Here is a 27,051-nt window from a genome sequence, read left to right on the forward strand (position 1 = left end):
GGTCCTCTTCCACCCTCTTGAAAGAGATAAAACTCTTCATTGAAGAATCTCAAAAATGGAAAGAATTCATACAAAGAAGGATAGGAGTATAAAATTACTCATTCATGTCTTACGCTACCAATGACCTGACAGAGAAATTTCCCAACTTAACATGCTTGATAATTCTGAAACTCATGTTTCATTTACAAACATCGATAAGTATTATCAAGTAGAAGTCAAATTATCTACAAACATAATGCTGAAATTACAAAATATTTTGGAAATATGTACTTCCTATTTGTCAAAAAAGAAACAAAATTTGAAAAATGGAAATTAAACTTTTTTTCTGAAAGCGTATAACCTTTCACATGATCGAAAGATGTGTGATTTGGTAATAAACCAACCATTGTCACATTTTACAGGTCCATGTCAAGTTTTGTGTTCTCCTTATTGAATTGTGTGAATGTCTCTATCTAAAAATTTAAAGATATGGAGGTGGCACACTTCTATTTACTTAACTAATAATAATGTGTTCAAGGCATCCCCTCACGTTCAGACTCTTTTTTTTTTATGACAAGGGAAACCCGCAGCCGCTACCCTTTGGGTGCGCACAGGGTAAAATCCCCGCTCCTGTGCAATAGCTCGCAAACCACATAGGAGAGGTAACCCGCACTAGGCAAGCCCGGTGCGACGAGCTCGACCCAGAAGGCAAACCCCTGGCAAGGGGTTTCGAACTTGAGACCTCCAACATGGAAGTCCTGAGCCCAAACCACTGGGCCACCCCGAAGGGTCAGACTCTCCTTTACCTGGGTGAAAATCCAAATATGTAATTGTGAAACATGACTCATAGATCTTTGTCTACTCTAATATAATATTGAATTGTGTGATTGTCACATCTAAAAATTTGAACTATTGAAGAGTACAATTGTTCATTTACTTTATTATGTCTTTAGCAAGCCTCCTAATGTGAAGGCTTGATTCTTTCATGGGTCAAACACGTGGGATCTTTCTTTTATGAAGGGTTGTAAAAAGATTTGAACCGAAGACCTTTGCTTGCTCTAATAGCATGTTGAATTGTGTGACATCTCGTTAAGAAACTAAATCCAAAAATATCATTATCAAGTGGATGAATCAAACAGCCAAGTGAGTATTGCCCAACCCATCTAATAAAAAGGTCTCGAGAAAAACATAAATAAGTCCGGTTTATTTGACATGCTAACTTTTAGGTTTCACCTATTTTCTTCACAACTTTGGAAAAACCTATTGCTAGGCTGTTATAGTTTTGCAAGCACTTGTTGGATGCAAGGTTCACCTGATATTTGACTGAATCTAATTGAAACAAATTGTGCAAGTAAGTTACCTTTACTTAAGGAATAAACAAGATATAAGTAAAACAGTGACCAATCCAACAAAACACAACTAGTGATGTCCGGTAAAGCATGCAGGTATTATTCTGAAAAGAAATCGAAACTTTAATACTTCAGTTCACGTTTTTCTCGCTTGATATATCTCACAAATTTTTCAAATGGTTCTAGTTAGACACTGCTATTCCTAGCTAATGATCGTATAACAAATGCTTATAACATCTGCATCCATATCCATGTGATCTATTAATTCCAAATTGTACTGCTCTATTTCCTACAAAGACAACAACGCCTGACCTCTATAAAAACATTTAAGTAGAGTGTATGTATTGTCTTCTAAATTTCTGATTAAGATTGTCCATTTTACAACTCTAGATTTATAAACCTAAAATATGTGTCTTTGTGAAATGAAAATTTTCAGTACACCAAATTAGGGTTATTAGAACATAGCCCACTTTGAACTTCTAAACATCTTTTTTCTACTATCAAAGTCCTAGAAGTCAGAAACAATACTGACCCCTGCATACTCCCTTCCTAGTATATTAATTAGTGAACATTTTCAACACTTTAATTTATTCATACACCAGGCCACAACTGAAACATTCAATTTAGTAGCAATGACGCATCGTGTACTTGTCTAAACCACACAATTGAATCCAGAAATTCAAAAGGGGTAAATGTGTTGCCTCTAGTAAATTAGGTCAACTATGGTTTGACTTAGACAACTATACTAGCCTAAGTCCCTACAACATCGGAAAATCGTATGCAGTTTTTCCTATCCACATTCCATTTCCAATTAACTGGAAACCGAATAGAAAATTAACTTAATTTTTTCTTTCAACTGTTAGCCCACAAAATCAAGTAACTCTTTCCTCATTTTCCGATCGGCACAACGCAAATAGTAACGGAAAACACATGAAATAGAGCATAGACCAATAGTGAAGGTAGCAATTGAAACAAAAACAGAACAGAAGAATGCAAAACCTTAACATCACAGGGCTGGAAATAGATGAATAGATAGTAACCGATCGTCAATCCACATGAAACCCCAACTCCAAATCCACAAAAACCCAAAATCGTACTCACAAAACCCATCTCAGAAAACCTCAACTCTCCTTGAACTCTTCAACTCAAGAAAAGCATATTTGTGAATCTGATATTCCTTTTCTCTTAATCTGATATGCCAACGCCATTATTATGATTAGAAGAAGCCATTCGACTTAGAGGTAAAGGACGAATATGTCCTCGCATGTTCTAGTTCTTTTGGCACATTCAATGCCATGTAAACCGTGTCCTTTCAAGTCTTTTCAACTATTTATATATAAGATATTTCGGACAAGCTTTAGCGCAAAGGACGCTCTGGGTTAAAGGAATAGTGTCCAAATTAACTGACACGTAAAACTTCTTGAAACGGCGATACATATTAGGGGTTACGCGTTTTTTTTTTCTTTTTAATTAACCGTTTGGGTTGCCGACGTTTTTTGTAAGCTAGCAGGGCCCCACTAATTAAAGTCACCTAAATTTCATTACTATGGTCAATTTGGTTACATACGATGATCAAGTTTTTTTTTTTTGCGCAAGTTTGCATAACCCTATACATTGTTTAGGTATTTTTAAAAATAAATTTAAAAAATAACCTCTTAGGGAATAATATTTATATTTATTTACATTTAATAACATAAGTTATACTCTTATCATATTTCTCATCTTTTCAAAAAATATAAAATATAAATAGTTAATATAATATTTGTTACGTATTTTTTTGTCAAGAATAAAATAAGCAATACGTAAATAACAAAATTCTACATTATTAATTCTTATATTATTGTGATATATTGTAACTCTAATCAAACACCATGGGTTCCCTTATTTTTGGTTTATCATATCTATTTATATCTATATATAATATATAAAGCTAGATGTTAAAAAAATTATATGTTACCTTTCTTTGTTCAAGGATCCTATTTATCAATTTTAATTTTTTATTTTATTTTTCTACTTATTTATTATTTGACAAAAAAAAATTATATCAATTACTACTCCACTATTCATTGTTATACTTAGGTGTCACAAAATTTTCTTCCACTCATTATTATTCTTTATTAAAAAAAAAATTAAAAGTCTCAATATTTACTACTCCAATCTTTCATGATATTTATCTTCTGATTTTATTTTTTTGCATTTTTTTCCTCTTTTAATTTTGTTAAACACAATGGAGTAGAGAAAATTATTAAAATGGTCCTTGATGTACTGGAGGTGCTTTATTTTGGTCCTGAATATATTATAGGTGATTGAAATAGTTGTTTATGTATGACAAAATGTGTTCAATTTAGTCTTTTACCCTAAACTTTACAATTTACCCCAAAAATTGTTAAATATAACGGTGGAGCCCACATAACTTACAAAATCCACCATTTTTACCATCTTTATTAGCTCAAAGAAAGAATTTCATGAATTCTAAAACACCATTTTCTCTAACATCTAACCACACAATTACAAAATAATTATTGTAAAAAGGTTGAATGAAATGGATCGTCAAGAATCTGATCGTCATTCTGCTATAGCTAAAAAACATACATAATGTTTGTGACTGAAGTTTTTCGAGCTGTCGCATTTTCTTACTGTTCTCGTGTCCTCTTACTTTTTTGTTGGGCAGTCGAACCTGAATTCAGGCCACCAATGTCCGAAATCGTGCAGAATCTTCTGCAGATGATCTAAAGATATCATCAAGATTGAGTCTTTTAACATAGATGTGAGGGATTCAAGTAACTCCCAAGGAGAAATCTTTACACAACATTTCATTAAGCTCAAATATTGTGTGCTATCATGAGTAATGTAATGTAAATGACTTTATATTATGTTGTTATTAGGTTGCTTGATGTGTGGTTCTTTTTCATATATTGATAAGAAAAAAAAGTGTTTTAGAATAATAGTTTTGTAATTGTGTGGTTAGATGTTAGAGAAAATGGTGTTTTAGAATTCATGAAATTCTTTCTTTGAGCTAATAAAGATGGCAAAAATGATGGATTTTGTAAGTTATGTGGGCCCCACAGTTATATTTAACAATTTTTGGAGGTAAATTGTTAAATTTGGGGTAAAAGACTAAATTGAACACATTTTGTTATACATGAAGAACTATTTCAATCACCTAGAATATATTAAGGATCAAAATAAAGCAACCCCAATACATGAAGGACCATTTTGATCATTTTCTCCAATGGAGTAATACAAAAAAAAGGGTTTATTCATTTGCTTTTTTAATAAAATTTAAACACCCAATGAACGTTTAATAGCTCATGGATTTATTTTTTATCTTCATTATTTATTTTTTCTTCTTTTATTTGTTTTAATAACTCAATAAATGTGTTTTTAAATGGAAGCAAAAACTGTTTTTCTGCTATTGAGAAGAGATAGAAATAGAAACAAAAAATTATTTTTATCAAGACTAAAATATCTTTTTCATATATACATATTTATCAATATATTTCTTATTAATTAATTAGCATATTTCAGAAGTTTGGTTAAGTTTCATTTAAATTTTTTATTTTTTATTGTTATATAGTAATTTTTATAATTTATTTTACGTTTATATATTATTATTTTACATACTATTTTGTAGAATTAGAAAAAATGTAACAATAATATTTTTACAAGATTAGAAAAAAGAAAAAAAATAATTAAAGATTTCAGTCCCTCAAAAAGGTATATTGATTGAAAATTTAAATATGTAAATTTTAATTTTTTTAAAAAATTGATTAATTTTTATAATAAATATTTAAAATATTTTCTCTCTATGAAATAATTTTAATATTAAAAGTACATTAATAGTTGTTCTTTCTTGTAATTTGACTCTTAAAATCACTTTTTGAAAAATATTAGTCAAACGCAAATGAATCAGCCAAACACATAATGTTTATTTTTCAAAATCACTTTTTAAAAAAAATCATTTTAGAAAAATACTTCTAAAAATAAGTTATTTTTAACAATAATACCAAACAAACTCTTGTTTTATTAGAGATAAGATGCCTAAATAAAATTATGTGCAATGTAATCATCATAAAAACTTCCACAACTTATGAAAACACAAAACTCAAAATAAGTGATGGAAAAAAAATGAGTATATGCGTCTATTAAATTATTCCTTGTTTGCATTAATATAATATTTAATTTTAATTATTTACATAATTATTGGATTTGATTTTCTTTTTGATAAATGCTTTGATTTATGAAATGACCGATTAGATATGTGATCTTGTTTACATTGATTTTTCAAATGCATATATTCGTTAAATTTGATGTAGAAGTTTCAATCTTATTTACATGTCAATACGATGAATAAGAAAATTATAGATATTAAAAATATCTCTTTAATTAACAAATTTCGAAGATTAGTTTGTCAATCAACTTATTACTTATATTCAAATGATAAAATAATCATGCACAATACATGTATAAGAAGGAGGTGAAAAATGCATGCTTTGATATTGTTATTGTTTTTTTGCCTTGATATTTAAATGGTGTTAAAGTAAATCCTCGTTTTCTAGTGTCATAAGAGAATTCATTCAAAATAAATAATTTTTAAAAAAATAACCCACTCCTTGATAGTATATTACTATATGGTTTCTTACTATACTTTTCTCATTGTATTTTTATTTTTTTACAGTCATGATAAATTTCTCTTATCCTCATGTTCTCTCGAATAATCCAACCTAAAATTGAATGGAATTGTTCCAAAATACAGTTCATATATAGAGAAAATACTTATTCAAGATAAATCATCAAAATAAACTCAATAATTATTTATGCATGTGTATAACCATAAACAATATATTTAATTTATATTTAAAGAAAACAATATCCATAGTGAATCATATATTTTATATAATAGATTCGACGAAGAATAGTAAAATGTGATTATTTATCATTGCGATATCTAACTAACTTGTCGTCTTTCAAATTTGATGAACTACATATAATATATATCCCTTTAAATTATTGTTAGCGATTAATCGACTTATTTGATGATTAGATATGTATTTCTTCTTAGTTCTTACTATAAACGCTTTTCATATGCATCTCAATCTTGCATAACTCATAAATTAAAGGGCAAATGGCCTGATATACCCTCACCCAACTTTGTCATTTAGAGCTAATATACTCGTTCGTTGTAAAAGTGACTTACATATGTTCTTACTGTTACAAAATCGGCTCACATATGCCCCTTTTTGTTACAAAAATGGCTCTCAAAATACCCCTTATACGCGACTGGCACCCAACTAGCACTACCCGCTAGGCGAACCAGTTCATACCATGCACTTAACATTTAGTCAAGACTCAATCAAAATAAATGCAAGTTTCAATACTCCAATAATTAAATACGAATAATTAATGATCCCAATTGTTCCATATGTATTTACGAATAATAATAATAAAATGAAGGAACAAAACTCTAGCCCAAGATCCCACACTAGACCATGGAGCATCTAAAAAATTACAGAGAGACTCAAAGTCGGTGTGCAGTTATAAACAAATGGTATAACTCCTTTTTGGGAGCCTCCTTGAACAATCTGGAGGTTCACCTCAACAACTGGATCAACTCTAACGAACTCATCTGCTTCTAGCTTCATCCTCAATAACAACATATGCATGGACATACCCCTCATCTTTGCCATTTAGAGATAATATGCCCCTCGTTATAAAAGTGGTTCACATATCCCCCTACCATTACAAAAATGGCTCACATATCCCCCTACCGTTACAAAAGTGATAAAATTAATTTTAATTTTTTAAAATATTTTTTAAAAACATGTATTTGATTTTTTCACACATAGTTTTTTTTTGACTTCTTTGATTATTATTGTTTGAGTTTCTTATTCTTATTTCACTTTATTTTCATTCTCTAGTGTAAAATAAGAGAAATAAATAAAAAGAAAGAAGTGTGAATGAAAAAAGATTGAAAACTATTTTTTTTGCAGCTCTATTGTAATTTAGTTTTTATATATGTAAAATATATTTATGACATCTATAATAAATTTTATAAGGAATAAGTGAAAAGAAAAAAACTGACCATCAAAATAATAAATTAAAATTAGCCGTTGAATTTAAAAATAAATTTTAAAAACACGTGAGAAGGATAAAATATACCCCTACATGGATTATTTTTTACTTCCGCAAGAGGAAAGTGGTATATGTGAGTCATTTGTGTAACAATATGGGTATATATGAGACATTTTCAGAACGAAAGATTTATTAACTCTAAATGATAAAGTAAAAGGATAAATGTGACCCTTTTTCCCTGAATTAAATATTCCTACTTAAGCAAACGAATTAATGAAATATTATATCGATACATATATTAAACAAAAAAATCAATTTAAACAAAATTATACCCAAAAAATAATCACTAGTATTTTACTTAAATAAAAGTAATTAATGTAAAAATTTGTGCTACACTTCTATTCTCGTTATTATTTTTATTTATGAACATTATGTGTGTATAATTATATAATTATTTTTTTATCAATTATATTAAAAATAAAAAATTAATAACAAATATTTTATTTATTTAATTATTATTAATTTAACATGTTTAAAATTAAAATCAATAATATCGCAAAGGACTACAAGTCTACACATAAAAAACAAAAAAGTGGCAAGGAAAAAGTAAAAGAAAAAGCTTTGGAACTATAAAGGAACCGAAGCCTTTTTTTTTTAAATTTTAAAAGCATCTTATTCGATCTTTTCAGGGACGGAAAAAATAAATAATTCAACAGACCAAAAATTATTTATAGAAAAAATTAGGGTTTTCTATTTAGCTTTCTACATCTTTGCCTTTCTCCAGTTATATTCCTCCTCTCTCAAAGTCCGTATATCGCTCTGCAATCGTGTTGATTACTCAAAGCACTTCATTGGAAATTGATTGCTATGTATACTGATTTGGGACTTTTAATCGATAGTGATTGGGGGATTTAGCTGAATCAACAAAGATCCACTCTTTTGGTTAAAATTCTTTAATTTTTGTGAATTAGGGTTTCTGATATATGATTATGATTTCCGAATCGGAAAGTGTCTGATCGCCGATACATCGGCGAGCTGATTCACGGTTCTGAAGGGGTTTTGGGTTTTGTATGGAAACTCGGAGCCGGAAGCGGGCGGAGGCCACCTCATCAGCGCCTTCTTCTTCTTCCTCTGGTCCAACCACCCGCGCCGCTAAGAGAGCCCGTGTCACCGCCGTTTCTACTTCTACTTCCACCGTCAATTCCACTCCCGTTGCCCCAACTGCATCGATCTCAACTCGTTCTCGCATCACAACTCGTTCTCAGGACTCACTAGCATCTTCTACACCCATGGACTCCACCCATGAATCTTCTGGGTCAGCTAGCCGAAACCGCCGTGGTAAGAACCCTAGTCATGGTTCCGATAAGGATAATTTGGATAAAGGTAAGGAGAAAGAGCATGAGGTTAGAGTTAGGGATAGAGAAAGGGATAGGGAAGCCGAGCGGATTCTTGGATTGAACATAGATTCTGGTGGTGCTGGTGAGGACGATGATAATGATAGCGAGGGTGGTGTTGGGATTTTGCACCAAAATTTAAATTCAGCAAGTAGTGCACTTCAGGGACTGCTTAGGAAATTGGGTGCTGGATTGGATGATTTGCTCCCTAGCTCTGGAATGGGGTCGGCATCATCATCCCACCAAAGTGGCCGGCTCAAGAAGATATTAGCTGGTTTAAGGGCGGATGGGGAGGAAGGAAAACAGGTTGAAGCTTTGACTCAGCTGTGTGAGATGCTATCCATTGGAACAGAAGACTCCCTGTCCACATTTTCTGTGGACTCATTTGTACCGGTACTTGTAGGACTGCTCAATCACGAGAACAATCCTGACATTATGCTTCTTGCGGCCCGTGCTCTTACCCATTTGGTTGACGTTCTACCTTCTTCCTGTGCTGCTGTTGTCCATTATGGAGCTGTTTCATGCTTTGTAGCTCGCCTGCTTACAATTGAATACATGGACTTGGCTGAACAGGTGAGTGAATTAACTTGCGTCGAACATGTACACGTTAAGGATTGTTTTTTCCCCAACTGTGATGCTAATGTTTGCGTTTGACAGTCTTTGCAAGCTCTAAAGAAGATCTCTCAGGAACACCCAACTGCTTGTTTGAGGGCTGGTGCTCTGATGGCTGTGCTTTCTTATCTCGATTTCTTTTCTACTGGTGTTCAGGTAGAAGAATTCCTTTCATGATTAACTCTATCATGGTTTTGTAGATTCTTTGATTAACTCTATCATAATTTTATGGAATTCAGTTTTAGTGAAACAAGCAACCTTCCAGCTCCTTATAGTACCTATATAATTATTTCTAACTGTTATCCTTCCATAGAGAGTAGCATTGGCGACTGCTGCTAATATGTGCAAGAAGCTTCCTTCAGATGCGTCTGACTTTGTCATGGAAGCTGTTCCTCTCTTAACGAATCTTCTCCAATATCATGATGCAAAGGTAAATCATCATCATGTTATCTTCCCATATATCCTCTTCCCGAGCCCCTTCTAGTTTGGTTAAACATCACTTTTGTTTCTTTAGTGTCATCTTTTGTTGCTTGTGTCTGCAGGTATTAGAGCATGCTTCTATCTGCTTGACCCGTATTGCTGAAGCATTTGCGTCATACCCAGAAAAGCTTGATGAACTTTGCAATCACGGACTTGTTACCCAAGCTGCATCCCTCATCTCAACCAGCAACTCTGGAGGTGGACAGGCTTCACTCAGCACGTCAACCTACACAGTACGTTTAAATCCTCCATATGTTGGTTATTTACGACCTTGATGGCTGTATTCTGACTTGACAAGTGTTGCAGGGTTTAATCAGGCTACTTTCGACATGTGCTAGTGGCTCTCCGTTTGGAGCTAAAACCTTACTGCTGCTTGGAATAAGTGGAATACTCAAGGATATTCTATCAGGTTCCGATCTTGTGGCCACGGTGTCTATTTCACCTGCCTTGAGCAAACCTCCGGAACAGGTGTGCATCACTAGTTTGAGTTTAAATTCATGCTACAATTGTTATTGTTTATTGTAAACAATTGAAACTAGTAGTGCATATTATAGTATAGATTTTCTATAGCGTTGAAAGATCGTTGACTTCTTAGCATATGTTAGTTTGCTAGTCAGATATGTGCCATATTCAATTTTACATTCATGCTTTGTTGAAGTTCAAACACTACATGTTCATAAGTCATTTGGATGCCAAAGAAGGAACAAAATGAGAAAAGTGCCTGGTAGACAAAACCTGTTATGATCAAATATAGTACTCCATGGTCCCCACATGGAGTGGAATAATTATCAATTAAGTTATTTTTCGGAGAAAGTTGATTTTTGAGTTAGGTTTTTACCCAGCATATCGGAAACAACCTCTCTACATTGCAAAGGTAGAGGTAAGGGTACATCCTGCCCTCCCCAGACCCCACTTGTTGGATTACATTGGGTATGTTGTAATTTATTATTCTTGGTAGTTGAAATCAATTAAAATCCAATAAATCGTTTTAATGTCCCCAAAGCAAATACTTATAGTGATCTGAAATCTTGAACTAAGATTAAAGAGAATTACCAAAGTAAGAAAGTGGAGAACTTGACAGCTTGACTTATGACCGTTTGTTTAGATTTTTCTCCTTGATATGCCTAATTGCCTATTCTCAGACATAACTATGCATTACTTCTCATAAATATAGTCGTTTATTCGTATCACTAATTATTCTTGATTCTTTATAAAAAAAACTAACATTTCTAGAGTCTTTCAAATAAGGATATCATTAAAATACTTGAATCATATTAGGCGTTCAATAAATATGTATGTTTATAAACGACTGATTTCGATAACAATGTCCTTCTCTCCTCCTACTCCAATAGCGCACACTGGTCAATTCTTCTCTCGAATAGACAGGTTATTGGAGAACCACCACCGAAACATGTACGGTAGGTATGCCCCCAAGGCCTAGCTCGAGTGGCAAAAGGTGGAGGATTTGTGGTTTGGGTCACAGGTTCAAGCCCTATACCATGCAAAGCGAAGCCCAATATTTAAGTGGAAAAAGGTAGAGGGGTGGACCCATTATCCACCGAGTTTAGAAGGTTGTTATTGGTCCAAAGGGGTGGGTCACAGGCAGATTTCTCGGTTATCAAAAAAAAAAAACATGTACGGTAGGTATTAATTCAAGAAACTAAAGTTTAAACTAGTACATCAATCATCAAATTCTGATAATAAAGAAAAATGACTTCATGAAGGGATTCTCATCATAAATCATAAGAAAGAATAGTTGTAATTAGGAGCAGTGTTATCAAAGGCGAAAAGCGCAAAAAAGCTCTAAGGTCCGTGGGGCTTTTAAGCGCAAAGTGCAAATAAAGTGTTTATGGCTCCAAAACTAAAGATACCTTAGCTTATGAGACAATCATACCCTTTTTATTATAGGGTAAATATCATTACAGAACAAATTCTGTTGTCCATTTGCTTAATTTTATGTACTTCCTTCCGCTTTGTGTTGTGGCTGCATCACATATCTGTGCTGTGTTAGGTAGTATCTTGACTGCCTTTTTGGGAGGCTGTGCAAAGCCCTCCGCAGATCCGACCTCAATTATTGACCTTCTTGGTACTTTCCTTCCCTCTTGAACATGGATTGTCCGGGTAATGCACCTTTGAATATACATATACCAAATTTGTCTAAAGTTAGTACATTAACCATCCAAATTAAATAAAATTAAATCGAAAGTCACCTATAACACGTCCAAAAATATCACATTCATCATGTTTAACTATTATGTCTAAACTAATCATTTGACTCATCACCTTCTGAAAACAAGGTAGTATCATTACAATGTGATGGTGGTCCAAATACTTGTTTTCAACTTCAACTTGAAATACTTTTTTGCAACTTCAAACTATAACTGTCCGAATCCCTACTTGGTGTCCTAGTGGAGAACTGGAGATCACTGCCATTATCGAGAAATCCATTGTTTTTAGCTTCAAAACTCGGTGGATATTGAATATTCAAATGTAGTATTCTAGAATGTCAATCAAGTATTATGAGTAATTGGTAAAACAACCTTCTAATATAAGTTTTGGTACACTCCATGGTTTTGTGGTTAATTTTTTTTGTTAGTATGTGAAGACTCAAATTGTTTGACACTGATGTCAATTGAACATTAATAGTGTAAATATGACTGTGATTAAGCTCGCCATGGGCAGACAGAACTATCTAAAAATAATTCAAGAGCTTCCATGCCTGGAGTATGTTATGAAGAACCTTACAACAACATACCTAGTAGTCATGCAAGTGGGGCCTGGGAAAGGTAGGATTAACCTTTCTGGGGCATTATAGTTTTTTAATGTGTTTTTTCTGCTAGTTGACTCGATTCACTTGTGAATTTAGATGGCAATCTACCACTTGTTAAATTTACTCTTGTTGCAAAATCATCTGGTTTCATGGAAGCTAGTACTTGAGCAAATGCCATGAAATGATGCCCTCTCTGTGCTGTGTACAAACTGTTTCTTCTGAAAGCTGCTTGTATCTCTTATAATGACATCAAATGAATGTACACACTGTTAGATTTTTGAGATCGTGAACCTGGCAAATGAGCTCCTTCCTCCGCTGCCTCAAGGAACCATCTCTCTTCCAACCGGCACTAATCTGCTCATTAAAGGTTCTGCTATAAAGAAATCATCTGCTAGTGGTTCTACCAAACAGGAGGATATGAATCCATCTTCCCAGGAGGTTTCAGCTCGAGAAATATTGTTGAATGATCAACCTGAACTTCTGCAACAATTTGGAATGGATCTTCTTCCTGTTCTGATCCAGGTTAGTATTATAATTATAATCCATTGTAAATTGCTGCCACCACTTACAACTGCCATGGTGGAGATTTACCAGACGAAACCCTGTTGTTTTACTCGTCAGGTATACGGATCCAGTGTGAATAGTCCAGTTCGCCACAAGTGCCTCTCAGCTATTGGAAAACTTATGTATTTCAGCAGTGCAAATATGATTCAATCTCTAAATAACGTCACTAACATATCGAGGTATGAATATAAACAATACAAGCTTGCAATTTTTCTTCGGGCGTTGATTTGGGATGGAATGGTTATCCAAGTAACAATCTTTATATGTATCATATTTCTTTGGTAGTGAAAGTAGTGCTTCATTTATGATTCCTATGTAGTTTCTTGGCTGGAGTATTGGCCTGGAAGGATCCTCAAGTGCTGGTGCCTGCTCTTCAAGTAGCAGAAATTCTAATGGAAAAGCTTCCTGGAATCTTTGCCAAGATGTTCGTGCGAGAAGGTGTTGTTCATGCCGTAGATGCTCTGATATTGTCTCCCTCCCATGGTTCTTCTACTTCCCAGCCATCTTCTGCTGAGAAGGACAATGATTGTATACCCGGGTCATCTCGTTCTAGACGTAACCGACGTCGTGGCAGTAATTTAAATGCAGATGCAAGTTCCATTGAGGATCCTAAAAGTACAGTTCCAGGGAGTGGATCACCACCAAATTCACTGGAAATACCAAAGACCAGTTCTAACCTTCGGATTGCAGTCAGTGCAGGTGCCAAATCTTTCAAAGATAAATACTTCCCTTCAGATTCTGGGGCTACTGAGGTTGGTGTTACAGATGATCTTTTACGATTGAAGAATCTCTGTATGAAGTTGAACGCTGGTGTTGATGAACAAATATCTAAACCTAAAGGAAAATCAAAAGCTTCTGTTCCTCGGCTTGGGGATATTTCTGCCAGTAAGGAAGACACCTTGGCCGAACTGGTAGCTTCCATGCTGGGGGAGCTCAGCAAAGGGGATGGTGTATCAACTTTTGAGTTCATTGGAAGTGGAGTTGTTGCAGCTTTGCTGAACTATTTTACATGTGGATATTTTTCGAAGGAAAGAATCTCAGATACTAACTTGTCTAGGCTTCGACAACAAGCACTCAGAAGATACAAGTCTTTTATTGCAGTTGCCCTTCCGTCCAGTGTAGGTGGGAATATGGTTCCTATGACTGTTTTGGTTCAAAAACTTCAAAATGCTTTGTCTTCCTTGGAGAGGTTCCCTGTTGTGCTGAGTCATTCTTCAAGATCATCTACTGGAAATGCACGACTTTCTTCAGGTTTAAGTGCTTTGTCACAACCATTTAAGCTACGCCTTTGCAGAGCTCAAGGAGACAAGACCCTCCGTGACTACTCTTCAAATGTTGTGTTGATCGATCCTTTAGCAAGTCTAGCGGCTATTGAAGACTTTCTGTGGCCTCGAGTTCAGAGAGTTGAGTCTGGTCAAAAGGCCTTGGCATCAGTAGGCAACTCTGAGTCTGGGACCACCGCTGCAGGGGTTGGTGCTTCATGCCCAGCGACCTCTACTCCGGCTTCTGGATCTCGTCGTACACGATCTAGGTCAGCAGTTAATATAAATGATGGTGCAAAGAAAGAACCACCACAGGAAAAAAATGGAAGTTCATCCAAGGGCAAAGGAAAGGCTGTTCTGAAGCCTGCTCAAGAAGATGGCAGGGGACCCCAGACAAGAAATGCTGCTCGAAGACGAGCAGCATTGGATAAAGAAGCAGAAGTTAAACCTGTGAATGGGGAATCTAGTTCTGAGGTATATTTCTTCATACATTTCTTTCTTTGTTGAAGATCGCTGTTTAAATAGTAAGTTATGGAATAATAAATAAATGAGAAGATGTTAAGAAAAAAATACAAAAGAACGAGGAAAAATATGATTAAAATTTGTATTTGGCGCATCTTCATCAATATTACAGTAGAAGAGTAATTTTCTATTATATCCTTCAAAATGAAAGAGATAATCTTGATACAAGGAATATCATTCAGAAATAGCATAAAAGAGAAATAGGATACACGTGGAACAAAAAATTGTATGTTTGCACTGAATAATAACAAAAAGCACAGAATAGTCTGTGGTCTTGCCCAATATAAGTAAGGGAAAATGGTATTTTCTGACCTAGTCACATGTTTATCTAACCCAAGAGTGTAACGTAGTGGTCACATGATTTAGCTTTTTGAATTTCGAGTTAAATTTGAATTAGTTATGTCTCTCTTTTGAACAATTTTTTGATAAGGCTCTCTTGACCATTAGGTTTCATTTGTTGAAATAAAACAGACATGCTTATTTAAAACTATGATGTTTCTCTATATCTTTTTGCTTCCATTTTTTATCTCCTGAGTAGTTGCTGGTTTGTATGACAACATGAACTTTTTCATCCCACTGCTTGTTGTGATGTTTAGGATGATGAGTTGGATATGTCACCTGTTGAAATTGATGACGCTTTGGTTATTGAGGATGAAGATATATCTGATGATGATGAAGATGACCATGATGATGTAAGCTATTGAACTTCTCCTTGCTTTTTTTAAACCTTGTATCAAAATCCTTGTTTTTTAAATTTCAGATTCTGGCATTTTTAATTAACTTAGGTAACGGATAGTCGTGTTGCTCGGGCTCTTAAAATGTCCTTGCGTGTGTGTAAGATCCCCCAGAAGTAATACATTTTTGGAGGATTTGACACGGGTGCGTCAATATTTTGCTGGAGTTCGAGCAACATGTTTGAGAGCAGATTTGCATTCTCAATATGCATGTTTTCAGCTCATCTCCCCAGATCAACTTGAGCAGCTCTTTTAATTTTATTCGCTGTTGTATTAAAGGTGTTTTTCTGAAATTGTTGCTGAGGCTTTAGGTGTTGGGCGATGATTCTCTTCCTGTTTGCATGCCGGACAAAGTTCATGATGTCAAATTGGGTGATTCTTCGGAAGATAGTCCTGCCACACAGACGCCAAATGATAACCAGACAAATGCTGCTGGTGGTTCAAGCAGCAGAGCTGCTTCTGCTCAGGGATCTGATTCTGTTGAGTTCAGGAGTGGGAGTTCTTATGGTTCAAGGGGTGCAATGTCATTTGCTGCAGCTGCCATGGCTGGACTTGCATCTGCGAATGGTAGAGGTTTGAGAGGAGCTAGAGATCGTCATGGACGCCCTCTATTTAGCACTAGCGATCCACCCAGACTTGTATTTTCTGCAGGCGGAAAGCAGCTTAATAGACACTTGACTATCTACCAGGCCATCCAGCGGCAACTTGTCCTTGACGAGGATGACGAAGAGAGGTATGGTGGCACTGACTTTCTGTCTAGCGACGGAAGCAGACTTTGGGGTGATATTTACACTATCACATACCAAAGAGCTGACAGCCAAGCAGAGAGGTCTACAAAAGGGGATGGGAGCTCAACTTCCACCAAGTCTAATAAAGCTAGTTCTTCAGCAAGTGCCAGTGCCAGTGCTGATCCCTCATTGCATCGAGCATCATTGTTAGATAGTATATTACAGGGAGAACTTCCTTGTGATATGGAGAAAAGCAATTCTACTTACAACATTTTGGCCCTTTTACGTGTAGTAGAGGGATTAAACCAGCTGGCCCCACGATTACGTGTGCAGTCGGTTATTGTTGATTTTTCTGAAGGCAAAATATTGAGTTTAGATGAGCTCAATACTACTGGTGTCAAAATTCCCTCGGATGAATTTGTAAACAGCAAGCTCACTCCAAAGTTGGCCCGACAGATACAGGATGCTCTAGCCCTTTGTAGTGGGTCTCTTCCATCATGGTGTTCCCAGTTGACAAGGTCCTGTCCGTTTCTTTTTCCATTTGAGACTCGGCGCCAGTACTTCTATTCAACGGCCTTTGGATTATCTAGGGCTTTATATCGGCTTCAACAGCAGCAAGGTGCAGATGGTAATGGATCCACCAATGAGAGAGAGGTCAGGGTTGGGAGACTACAGCGCCAGAAAGTTCGTGTCTCTAGGAATCGCATTCTGGATTCTGCTGCAAAAGTAATGGAGATGTACTCTAGCCAAAAAGCTGTTCTCGAGGTCGAATATTTTGGTGAAGTTGGCACTGGTTTGGGCCCAACTCTGGAATTCTATACCCTGTTAAGTCGCGATCTGCAAAAAGTTGGACTGAGAATGTGGAGAACAAGTTCCTCATCAAGTGTACATTCAATGGAAGTGGGTGTGGATGAAAAATTGAGCGGGGGTGATAAAGAGCTTGTCCAAGCACCTCTTGGATTATTCCCACGTCCCTGGTCATCAACTGTTGAAACTGCAGATGGCAACCAATTCCCGAAAGTGATTGAATATTTCAGATTGCTAGGGCGTGTGATGGCGAAAGCACTTCAAGATGGACGGCTTTTGGATCTCCCTCTGTCAACTGCATTTTACAAGCTTGTTCTTGGCCAAGTAAGGGCTTCTCTCTGTTTTTTTATTTTGCACGTGATTACCATCTATGATTAAATTATTGCATATATCTTTCTGTTTTTGTTTTTCTTTCCTAACGTTTCTGTGCTTTAACATTGTAGGAGCTTGATCTGTATGATATTCTTTCTTTTGATGCTGAGTTAGGCAAAACTTTGCAAGAGTTGCAAGCTCTTGTTAGCCGTAAACAAAATCTAGAATCAATTGGAGGCCAGGGACAAGAGAACATTAATGATTTGCATTTTCGTGGGATCCCAGTTGAGGATCTTTGTTTAGACTTCACACTCCCAGGCTATCCTGAATATGTTCTGAAAGCAGGCAATGATAATGTATGCTCTGCTTTTCTTGGATGCCATTTCATCTTTTTGTCCTCTTCATCATTTTGTTTGATTTGTATACTTCAATTGGAACTTGCAGGTTGATCTTTGTAACTTGGAAGAATATGTTACTTTGGTAGTTGATGCCACTGTGAGGACTGGAATTGGGCGGCAGATGGAAGCTTTTAGATCTGGCTTCAATCAGGTTTGTTGCCACCATAGGATTTTAGCTAATTAGAGATGCATCTAGGGATGATATTTAAATGATAATTTGGTGCAACTTTCACTTAATCAATTCATCCGTTACCTGATACTTCTTTGATATCATCACTTATCTTATGATAGTGAAATAACTTTTAGGCTCCACAACTTTCAGGTTTTTGAGATTTCAGCTCTGCAAATATTCTCTCCTACTGAGTTGGACTACCTGCTTTGTGGTCGTAAAGAGTTATGGAAGGTAATGTTTTGTTTCTCATGAACCCAGTATAGCACAGTGTGATCTTGTATGATGTCCAGCTCTTATTGAATTTCATTTCTTTTGCTTATCCAGGCTGAGACGCTTGTAGATCATATCAAGTTTGATCATGGATATACAGCCAAGAGTCCCGCCATCGATTATGTAAGTTTGTTCTTCAGCTGTCAGTGGAAGTGTATTGCCTGAGACAGTAATGTTGTCAAGGTAGCCTTCATCTCTCTCTTATATTGGCTTCAAACTGATGTCAACTGTTTAATTTGATTCTGATCAGTTATTAGAGATCATGGGAGAGTTCACTCCTGAGCAGCAACGAGCATTCTGTCAGTTCGTGACTGGTGCTCCCCGGCTTCCTCCAGGTGGTCTGGCCGTGCTCAATCCTAAGTTGACAATAGTGAGAAAGGTATGGCTGTAGTTGGCTGAAATATTAGTCCTGTCTGTTAATTCTCTCTGCAGAGGCTGACTGTCATATCTTTTGAGCAGCATTCATCTAGTGCTAGCAATACAGCACCAAATGGTAATATGCCATCAGAATCTGCAGACGACGACTTACCTAGTGTGATGACATGTGCTAACTACCTGAAACTGCCTCCCTATTCTACAAAGGTATGATTTCTCCCCAATTTGTCGGCTGTTGGCTGTGGCGTAACTTTTCCTGTCATCTGCTTTCCTATTACAGTTTTTAGAATTTTTCCTACTCTCGACTGTCTCCGGATATTGTTAATCCTTACACATCTCTCTGCAGGAAATAATGTACAAAAAGTTGCTCTATGCTATCAATGAAGGTCAAGGATCATTTGATTTGTCGTAAGTTACATGACAAAAGGACTTGTGTATACAACTTGGAAATTATTGGTGTCTGGTCCTCAATAAAGGCGGTTCTGGGCCATCCTCAACTAACAACACCTAGGTTTGTGTTCAATAGAATCTGGTGTTGTGTATCTATATCTAGTTATATTCCTTTTCAACTGCTTTTCCTCTATTTTGATTGCTAGTTTCATTACAGCAGAGTTGGTGTGGAGATAGTAAAATGAACAATTTGTTTGTATGTTTGTTTTTGAGCCATGCATTTAGTCCTGCTGATTTACCTGACTTCATGCATTTTGGTATTTTCAGATTATTTAACTCCAGCTTTGTGTTTTGGCTACTTTGTTTCACAGCTGACATTGGCACCTTGCTTCGATCGAATGATGAAGATGGTTTTTTTTTTCTTTTGCGGGGTTCTTTTGCTACAAATGGTTGTAAATATGTAGGAAGATATTTTCTTTCAAATTTTGACTTTTTTAAGGTCGTGCAGCACATACATGTAAGGGCACCGATATTGCCATCTTTTTAGCTTCTCGCAGATATGAGGAATGCTGTTTCTTTGTCAGTACAGTTATTAGTTAATTAACATGATGCAATAAATTGGCCAACCTAGCTGAGGGCCTCAAAGCTGCATGATTTTGGGGGCCTAACTATTTGAAGTTTTGTCTTTGTATAAATCACAAGTTACAGGTCTCTTGTCCCGAACAAAATTCTACTTGGGAGTTGAAAAAAGTGAGTGATGATTTAGGGTAGGATATGATCACCATCTTTTACTGTTATCCTTTTATATCTTTGTAAATGTCTTGATATATGGGGCATCATATGTTAAAGACTTAAATCTTAATAAAGAAATAATAAAAAAATGAAATTCTGTTTGAAATGCTTAGTTTAGGGGTCTAAAGTAGTTGGGTTGGATTATTAAATTTATAAATCAAATCAAATTAATAAACTCGGGCTTCTCAACCTTAGAATTTTATGGGATTTTGAATATCTTTTTTTTCATTTGTACAAATATATAATTGATTGGTACTCCAAATATTGAGATGAGTGATATTCAGCAAAAGATAATAATGAAATTGCATAAAATAACTTTTACAAATTATCAAATAATATCATAATTCAGAAGTACTAAATCATATTAAAATTGTTAATAAGTATTAACAACATGATTAAACATCAAGGAAAAGTAAAATGTCTGAACCAATGTAAAACTAAAGAATAAATATCAATATTATTGTCATATTGAGTGTTGAATTATTATTGTTTTGTTAGCATTGGTATTGATTTGATTTTGATTTGAGCTTTATTAGAGTTACTAATATCTATGCACTATAAAAAAATTTCAACGATTCAAAATTCTAAGTCTAAAAAACTTGAAGTAATATGTTAATTGTTAAAAGATAAAAAATATTTAGAAAATATATCAAAGTATAAGAAATATTTAGAACATATGTCAAGATAAATTTTCCCCACCTAGTGGGATTTTCACTGGGTATGTTGTTGTTGTTGTTGTCAAGATAAATTTTAAAAAATTAGATATATAGCGTCGGTTGATTTTTTTTAGTGTTAATCAACGTGATCCAGGTATAGTCGATTTCTTTTTTCTCAATACCAAACCAAATTGAAGTTTTTCTTCAAACATAATTTGTGATTTGATTTGATTTTTGGTTCTGTTTTGTACTTCCCTACTCGGGGCAATTCTTTATACATTATTCGTGGAAAATATATTACTCGACATATCAAACTTGTCCAGTATTCATTCTCATTTCAACCCATCAAAAGAATGTGGGTTGAAGAAAAAGCATCACATAACGCACCATATAGGAAGGAAAACAACACTAACATCAGAGTCATTGACATAATCAGTAAATAAACATAAACTTCAAGACAAAAGACTATACAAAAATTGTTAATACTAGAGGAGAATCAATAGTATCCCAAGCCTAATACATAAGAAATTCAGATAATACTCACCTAACTAGCCTAAGTAACTTTTAGAGGGATCATACATTTTGACTTGTTAATTTCTGAGTGAATTAAAAATTTGCTTATTTATTAATTTAATTCATTTTGATTTATCAAATTCAACCCAACCTGTTTATCTGTCACCTCTAAATTAGTGTGATTGATATTGATTCAATGTAGTTGATGAAATAAACCTAATGCAATATAAAATTACGTGTTGTTTTATTGAGTGTTTAGTATATGTTTTAAATATTATATAGATAATTTATGTAACTCTGATATAATATCTTCTTTGATTTCAGAAATAATTTAATTATTATCCGAGTGTATTGAAAGAAGAACCTTCAATTTTCAGTAAATATATTGATGTAAAAATACTACAAGATAAATTAAATCTATAATAATAATACAAGTTTGTAGGTAGTCCAAGTGACCAAGCCAAATTGACTACAAGGATCTAGCAAGTCCAACGATAATCTCATATGTCACAAAATGCTCAAAAATAGTCAATTGAAAAATTATGCTTTCTTTTAAATAAAATAAAATAAAAGTTAAGAACCTACTATCCAAAAACTGATTTTAAGTGCGAAAAATGATTGTCATTAATTTGTTTTTTTTTCTCAACAAACTGGTATATAATTTTGTACTATAATATTGAATAACAAATATGGATTTAACATCATAAGATGGAAGTAAAAAATAAATATGTAAGATTATAACTACACTTCTATATCAAAATATATGCTAGTAATGACTTTACTGTTAGAACCAACCTGTGGAAAGACCTCACCACCCTTTCGAGCAACATCAATGGGGACTGGTTGATAGGGGGGATTTTAATGAAATCCTTAGAGCTCAATAAGTACGGGGGTAGGGGCATAAATAATGTAAAGGTAAATGCCTTTAAAAGGTGCCTGGACCATTGTAATTTGGTTGACCTAGGTTGTAAAGGCTGTAAATACACTTGGACCAAAAAAAGGTACAAGCACAGATCCAACCTTATCCTCGAGAGATTAGATAGATGTTTGGCCAACAACTCTTAGATTACCAGGTATCCCAATGCTTCTGTAACCCACCTGCCTAGGACTAAATCTGATCACTGCCCTCTGCAGATCAGATTGGAACCTAGCTCTACCTCAGAGAATAAGAAGACCTTCTGGATGGAACCCATGTGGTGTGGGCACCCCACCTTTAGAGACCCAGTCAAAAACACCTGCTTTGATCTCCCTCAGAATCTTTCAAACTCCATTGACCTTCTCCAAAATGATGCAATTGAATGGAACAAGTCTACTTTTGGCAATATCTTCCACAAAATTAGAAGAATCCTTGCCAGACTGGATGGTATCCAAAGATCCCCTCCTACCACCATAGCCACTTTCTCTGAAACCTGGTAGGGCTGGGCATTCAATATTTTGGTTCAATTTTTTTTTGATTTTCGATTCTTGTACAACGTGTACCGAACACCGAACCGAAATAATTTAGTTCGATTTGGTTTATGTTATTTCGGTCGGTTTTTGTTAGTTCGGTTTTTGTTCGGTGGCGCCTGGCTGTGTGGAAAGTGGAAAGGTCGGTTGACGGCTGATCGTTGCTGTGATGCGTGCTGCTGCATGCTGGTCGACACCGGTTGCTTCTGTGTTGCGGCTGCCTACTGGTCGACTGGCTGCTGTTGCGTGCTACTGCTGGTCGAAGCTGGTCGCCAAAACTTGGAAGTGGAAACGGTCGCCGGAACTCGGAAGTGGGAACGTCGATCACTTTTGACCTTTGGGAAGTGGGAACGACGGATGGTCTGTAAAGTGTACTGTAAAGTGGAAAAGTAGCAAAAGTTTGAAAAGACAAACTTTTGTTTTTAATTTTTAATTATAATATTTATTATTTAATATTAGTAATTAATATAATATTAATATATATTATAATATAATATATTTCGGTAAATCGAAATACTGAATAACACAAAAATTACATACCGAAAACCGAACCGAAATACCAAAAAAATACAAAAACAAATACGAATACCGAATAGAAAACCAAAATACCAAAATAGTTCGGTTCAGTTTTTCGGTGTTTATGCCCAGCCCTAGAACCTGAAATCAAGTCTCCTAAAAGACTATGATGCCCTCCTCAAAGTGGAAGAAGAATTCTGGAGAACAAAATCTAGGATTGACTGGCTCAGTTAAGGAGATGCCAACACCAGTTTCTTCCACACTTCCACCATCAATAGAAGGAGAAGGAACAAAATCCTCAACCTTAAAGATGACATGGGGAACACCATAACTGATCAGACCCACATCACCTTCCACATCTTCTCGCATTTTGTCAATCTCTTTAAGACTGACCACACCTATTAGAAGATAAAGAGCAAGCACCAGGAGGCCACCCAACCCAGGTAGGCACCTTCCCCTTTGGTGATTTGGACACCCCCATTAGGGACTCAGAAATCATCCAAGCACTACATTCATTTAAGCTCACCAAGGCCCCAGGCCTTGATGGTCTGCATCCACTTCTATACCAAAAATACTGGAATGAAATGGGTGAAAAAACATCCAACTTCTGCAAGGAAGTGTTTGCCACCAGCACTATGCCCAGCTCCATAAATACCACCATCCTCTGCTTAATACCAAAAAGCCTGAATGTTTCTAACATTAGAAACTTCAAGCCAGTTGGTATGTACAACACCACCTACAAGCTTGCCCTTCATCTCCAGAATCATTGGCCCTAACCAAACTAGTTTCTTATCCAAGAGAAGAGTTGCTGACAATGCTATCAATGTCCAAGAGTTCATCTCCCACTTCAACAAAATGAAAGGGAAACATGCTAATATGATCTTGAAGATTGACCTGGAGAAAACCTTTGACAAGCTTGAGTGTTCCTAAATCAGAGATTCCCTCATTTTCTTCCACTTTCCCACCAAGCTCATAAACCTCATCATGTCATATGTTAGCAGTAGCTTTATTTTCATCCTGGTAAATGGGGGAAAAACTAATTTCTTCCAACCTTATAAAGGCATCAGACAAAGTGACCCCATGTCCCCCTACCTTTACACTATATGCATGGAAAGACTCTCTAAAGGCATCCATAAGGAGGTGGGAAGAAAAAATTGGACCCCTATTAAAATCACCACCTCAGGACCCAAAATCTCACACCTTTTCTTTGTTGATGACCTCACCTTATTTGTAAAAGCAAATGGACTGAACTGCAATTCCATTGTTCAAACTTTGAAGGAATTATGTTTAGAATCTGGCCAAAGTATTAACCCTGAAGTGTCTAAAGTGATCTTCTCCTCCAACTGTACCACCTAAAATATCTCCACCTGCTCCACCATCCTTGACATAAAATGCAGTACCTACTTTGAAAAATATTTGGGCTTCCCCATCTTCCAAACGAAACCTACCAATAGTGACTTCCAGTTCATCCTTAACATTATGAACACCTAGCTAGCTAGCTGGAAAACCAAACTCATGAACATGTCTGGTAGAACTGTTCTGACAAAGGCTTCCCTTAGTAGCATTCCCAGCCATGTCATTCAATATATCCAAATCCCAGCTAAAATCAACAAGCTCATCAATAGAACTCAAAGAAACTTCATCTGGGAACAAACACCGAGAAGAAAAGAATGCACATGGTCAACTGGATACTGTCACAAAACACAGAATTGGGGAAGGACTAGGTATGCAGAGAAGTGAGTAAAGAACAAAGCAATTCATGCTAATCTAGCATGGAGGCTAATAGCCTATAGGGGTAACTTCTAATCAACAAGTATTCCAAACATGAGTCTGACCGGAGGAGGAACGAGTTTCAAGAATATGGAATTGCATTATGGAAGGGTGGAACGAAACCAAAGATGAACTTAGATGAGTTGTTAACAAGGGCAACAAAGTCCATTTTTTCAACCAGAAATGGATCCCCCACCAAGACTTTATTAGAAACATGATACAAGGGCCTCTCAAACAGGGTGAAGAAAAGATGTTAATCAAAGACATCAACACTAACGGTACCTGGAATCTCAATAACATCTCCTTCCAAATCACAGAAGATATCAAGGCAAGCATTGAGGCCATTAGTATCAACCCTTACAACCCACGGGAGGATCGACCCATCTTGGGCTTATCAAAGGATGGTAAATTTACCACCAACAATGCTTACAAATACATCTAATCCAGAACCTCTAGAATCCCTAAAATTCATGGGAGAAATTTTTTTGACTGGATTTGGAAAAGGGAAAAGGGTAAAAAATACCCCTCAACTTTGTTTTATTGGTTGACTTACCCTTACCGTTAAAGCAAAGTTATTTTTACCCCTGTCGTTACTAATTTCATCATTTGTATCCCCATGTAGAAGGAAAGCCCTACATTGACTAAAATTTACCCGATTTTAATTAAAATTACCCGATTATCTAGTTTAACCCAAATCCGACCCAACTAACTTAACCCAAACCTTCTTCACCTCTTATATTTAAGCAAAAGCTTAAGAACTTGTCCATCTTTAAAGGTCCATACTTTCCTAACAAATCAACAAAACACCCATCATCTTCTCCCAAAACCTATCATTTTTGAGAACCCAAATCGGCAAGAACTCAAACCGAAAAGCAAAAATGATGCACATGACCTTTTATTAAGGTAAAAAAGTGACCCTTTTGTTCAATTTCTGGAGAACTGAACTCTGTCGCCGTTGCCTCGAGCGTCGTCGTAAATGCTCATCTTCTTTACACTTTCTGACCGTCGATGGTAAGTGGAACTCGGCGAGATTCGCTATGACGATTGTTTTAGGAATCAATTTGACATTGGGTATATGCTTACGTTGATTGTTCGACATTTTTGTGGCTATCGTTACGGGCTTGGCGATCAGATATTTGCTATTTAGGATCGGTGAAGATGATGTCAGCGTTGATAATCCATGTGCTTGAGCTTGATATATAATATTAGTTAATGGATTCGGTTGTTGTATTTATGAATACTGATTCCTAAGCTTGAAAAATCAAATTGAAACAATTTTTGATCTTGTGAATTTGCTTCGTTATTTTGGGAGGGTGGATTCTAATGAAGATCAATTATGTTAAAGTAAAAAAAATTGAATCGACAAGCTAATGATCCACAAGAATATATGTTTCAGGGAGGAAGAAGATGAAGAGGAAATTAATTTTGGTATTTAATTTGTCGTGAGTTTTGTTTTGCGGGTTGGATCCAAATTTGGGTCAAAAAGATGAAATCGGGTAATTTCAATTGAAATGGGATAATTTTGGTCAATTTGGGGCTTTTTATCCAATTGAGGGGTACAAATGATGAAATTAGTAACGGCAGGGTTAAAAATAAGTCGAAGGGTATTTTTGACCCTTTCCCCTTTGGAAAAGGAACTGCCCAAATAAAATGAAAACCTGCATGTGGCTTTCCCACCATGGAAGGATCCCAACATCCCAATACCTCCATAACATTGGCATGAATATCCAACCTAGCTGTCACATCTGCGACCACCCCAAAGAGGACATCGACCATATATTTTTCAAATGCCCCAAAGTTACTGAATTCTGGGATGCCATCTTGAGTAACAACAACTCCACCCATAAGCTAGATAGGAGCATCCTAACCTTAGACTCCATGCAAGAGATCTAGCAAAACACTGGCTCAAAGCAATACAACGCTATCCTATCCTGGGATATTATCTTACATCAGTGCTTCTGGGCTACTGGCTCCAAAGGAATACCAACACTTTTTTTTTATAAAAAAAGACAGTATCCCCTTCGACAACATGATGAACCAAGCCACTAAATACCAGCTCATCATAAAGAACAACAACAGGGTCAAGAGAAATCACTACACTATCCAGGTTAAATGAGACCTTTCTGCCATAAGAAAGTTCAAATTAAACAAATATAGAGCAGTCAAAA

General features: G+C 35.7%; 2 protein-coding genes across 3 annotated transcripts in view; one reads left to right on the forward strand and one right to left on the reverse strand.

Annotated features, from left to right (window-relative positions):
- The window catches only part of LOC102597682 (synaptotagmin-1-like), a 9,305-nt gene extending 6,735 nt beyond the window's left edge, over positions 1–2,570 (reverse strand). Inside the window, exon 1 of the mRNA XM_006359631.1 lies at positions 2,328–2,570. Coding sequence (XP_006359693.1) covers positions 2,328–2,438 — 111 coding nt within the window. The 5' untranslated portion in view covers positions 2,439–2,570. The remainder of the gene's footprint in view (positions 1–2,327) is intronic.
- A 5,580-nt stretch (positions 2,571–8,150) lies between these two features.
- LOC102598003 (E3 ubiquitin-protein ligase UPL3) lies at positions 8,151–19,858 on the forward strand. 2 transcript variants are annotated; one of them, XM_006359632.2, is made up of 18 exons: positions 8,151–9,367; positions 9,452–9,562; positions 9,720–9,836; positions 9,949–10,119; positions 10,193–10,354; positions 12,930–13,178; positions 13,278–13,399; positions 13,540–14,956; positions 15,601–15,696; positions 16,050–17,597; positions 17,717–17,941; positions 18,030–18,134; positions 18,306–18,386; positions 18,480–18,548; positions 18,676–18,804; positions 18,885–19,007; positions 19,147–19,311; positions 19,562–19,858. In XM_006359632.2, exons 1-17 carry the CDS (start codon positions 8,471–8,473, stop codon positions 19,210–19,212), a joined length of 5,688 nt encoding a protein of 1,895 aa, XP_006359694.1. In that variant the 5' UTR covers positions 8,151–8,470; the 3' UTR covers positions 19,213–19,311; positions 19,562–19,858. The 2 variants fall into 2 exon arrangements, with proteins under 2 accessions (XP_006359694.1, XP_015169996.1); XM_015314510.1 differs by having other exon boundaries at positions 8,471–9,367; positions 19,518–19,858.
- Positions 19,859–27,051: the final 7,193 nt, after the last annotated feature.

This window comes from Solanum tuberosum, unplaced genomic scaffold, assembly GCF_000226075.1.
Source record: "Solanum tuberosum cultivar DM 1-3 516 R44 unplaced genomic scaffold, SolTub_3.0 scf00290, whole genome shotgun sequence".
Lineage (NCBI taxonomy): Eukaryota > Viridiplantae > Streptophyta > Magnoliopsida > Solanales > Solanaceae > Solanum > Solanum tuberosum.